This window comes from Mandrillus leucophaeus, unplaced genomic scaffold, assembly GCF_000951045.1.
Source record: "Mandrillus leucophaeus isolate KB7577 unplaced genomic scaffold, Mleu.le_1.0 Scaffold74, whole genome shotgun sequence".
Classification (NCBI taxonomy): domain Eukaryota; kingdom Metazoa; phylum Chordata; class Mammalia; order Primates; family Cercopithecidae; genus Mandrillus; species Mandrillus leucophaeus.
The window spans coordinates 2,298,862-2,301,059 of NW_012108030.1; the positions used below are offsets into that span (position 1 = coordinate 2,298,862).

The window sequence follows — 2,198 nt, forward strand, 5'->3', positions numbered from 1 at the left end:
CCTCCCGCGCCCCGCCCATCCGCCCTCGCCCCGCCTATCCTCCCTCGGCCATTCCCCTCCTCCCTCAGCCCCGCCCCTCCTCCCTCGGACCCTCTCCCAGCGCAGCCCGTGGTGCTCACCTTGCTTGGGAACGTACTCCACCTTGATTTCTGGAAGACAAAGAAGAGTGGACGGTTAGGTCTAAATCCAGCAGGCCCCTCACCCCACCTTCACAGCCCAGAGGAAGAGGTGATGGGGTCTGGCAGTCTTCCTGGGAACTGGGATGCTGGGGACAGGTTCAGGCCCAGGAGCCACCCCTCCTCCCAGGCGGCAGGCGGCGGTGAGTTCAGTGCTCTCCCTCCATCTTCTGACTCCAGCCATGAGCGGGACAGAGGCTTGCTGTCGTCCTCATTCGCACTCAGGGAACCTTAATCCTGGAGGGGGACATCCCGGGCCCTGGGTCTGGGAAGGTGGATCCTACAGCCCCCAGGGAAGGAGGAAGGGGCATCCTCACCCAGGAAGTTGAGTTTGGCCGAGAGCGACAGGGCGTAGCCGTCAGGCACGAACGTGTAGTCTCCCTCATCCTCTGGGCGGACGTCATCGATCACCAGCTTGTGGAACCTAAGGGGTGGGGGAGCAGGGTAGGGTTCAGGCCAGATTGCAATGGGGACCACTATGGGACTGCACCGTCTCATCAGCTTCCCTCAGTGCAATTCACATGCCTGCATTCTTATCCAGGGCTTTGGAATGCTGTGGCCTATGTTCAAATCGGTAGCTGTGTGACCTTGGGCAAGTTACTTAACCTCTCTGTGCCTCTGTTTCTTCATCTATAAAATAGGGGTAACGATACCAATCTACATGAAGGTTGTTGTAAAGCATCGAAAAAGGTGCAGTGGCTCACATCCCAGCACTTTGGGAGGCTGAGGATCAAGAATTGCTTGAGCCCAGGAGTTCGAGTAGCTGGGACTATGGGCATGTAACACAACACCCAGCTAATTTTTGTGTTTTTCGTAGAGATGGGGATTTCACCATGTTGGCCAGGCTGGTCTCAAACTCCTGACCTCAAGTGATCCACCTCCCAAAGTACTCGGCCTCCCAAAGTACTAGGATTATAGGTGTGAGCCACCGCGCCTGGCCATTATCATCATTATTGAGACCACCAGCCAGCATAGTTCCCTACACAGAACACAGGGAACGCCTACATCCCACTAAGAGCTATTGCCAGGAAGCCCTGGACAGCACGATGCTCTCCGGGCGTCATGGAGATTATCATGCATTCTGCAGGTAACCAGGTGTTTGTCTTAGGTGTCCACATGCGACCTGTTGAATTCCAGCGTCTCGTTTGCTGAGCTGGCGCCCGTGTGGACTGTTAGCAGATATGGCCAGAGACCTTGCTCTGCCCGTGACCATGCCCTTGCAATGCGGCCTTGCAGCATCCCCATCAGGTGGTGAAGTCTGCTTCCCAGCCCTTGACTCAGAGCTGACCTGGGACTTTCCTTGCCCAACAGACTATGGCGGAAGTGGCATTGGACCAGTTTCCAGCCTGGGCCACAAAGGTCTTGTTTGCTTCCATGCTCTCTCAGGACCTCTGCCTCTGCCACATGAACGTGCTAGGCTGAGCTCACTGGAGGAAGAGGAGATGCCATAGGGAGCAGCGTGCTGGGTGCCCAACTGTCCCAGCTGAGGTCCTGACAGCACCCACGCAAAGTCAGCAGGGCCCAGGTCCTGCCACCACAGAGGTAAGAATGAGGCCATCCTGGATCAGCCAGCCCCCAGCCAACCTGCAGACTCAAGATGAAATGAATCCTAATTTATTTATTTATTTAGAGAGAGGGTTTCACTATGTTGCCTAGACTGGTCTCGAACTCCTGGACTCAAGAAGTCCTCCTGCCTTGGCCTCCCGAAGTGCCAAGATTGTAGGTATGAGTCACTGCAACGAGCCCAATCCTCATCCTTTTAAACCTCTAAGTTTGGAGACGGGACAGGAGTGGTGGCTCACACTTGTAATCCCAGCGCTTTGGGAGGCTGAGGTGAGTGGATCACCTGAAGTCAAGAGTTAGAGACCAGACTGGCCAACATGGCAAAACCCCATCTTGACTAAAAATGCAAAAATTAGCATGGTAGTGTGCACCTGTAGTGTCAGCTAGTCAGGAGGCTGAAGCAGGAGAATCGCTTGAACCTTGGAGTTGGAGGTTGCCGTGCAAGACTCTGTCTCAAAA

General features: G+C 55.1%; 1 protein-coding gene across 1 annotated transcript in view; it reads right to left on the reverse strand.

Annotated features, from left to right (window-relative positions):
• Positions 1-2,198, reverse strand: part of MYBPC2 (myosin binding protein C, fast type) — a 44,137-nt gene that overhangs the window by 25,852 nt on the left and 16,087 nt on the right. Inside the window, exons 13-15 of the mRNA XM_011966059.1 lie at positions 1,182-1,257; positions 494-600; positions 120-149 (exon numbers count right to left, since the gene is read on the reverse strand). Coding sequence (XP_011821449.1) covers positions 120-149; positions 494-600; positions 1,182-1,257 — 213 coding nt within the window. The remainder of the gene's footprint in view (positions 1-119; positions 150-493; positions 601-1,181; positions 1,258-2,198) is intronic.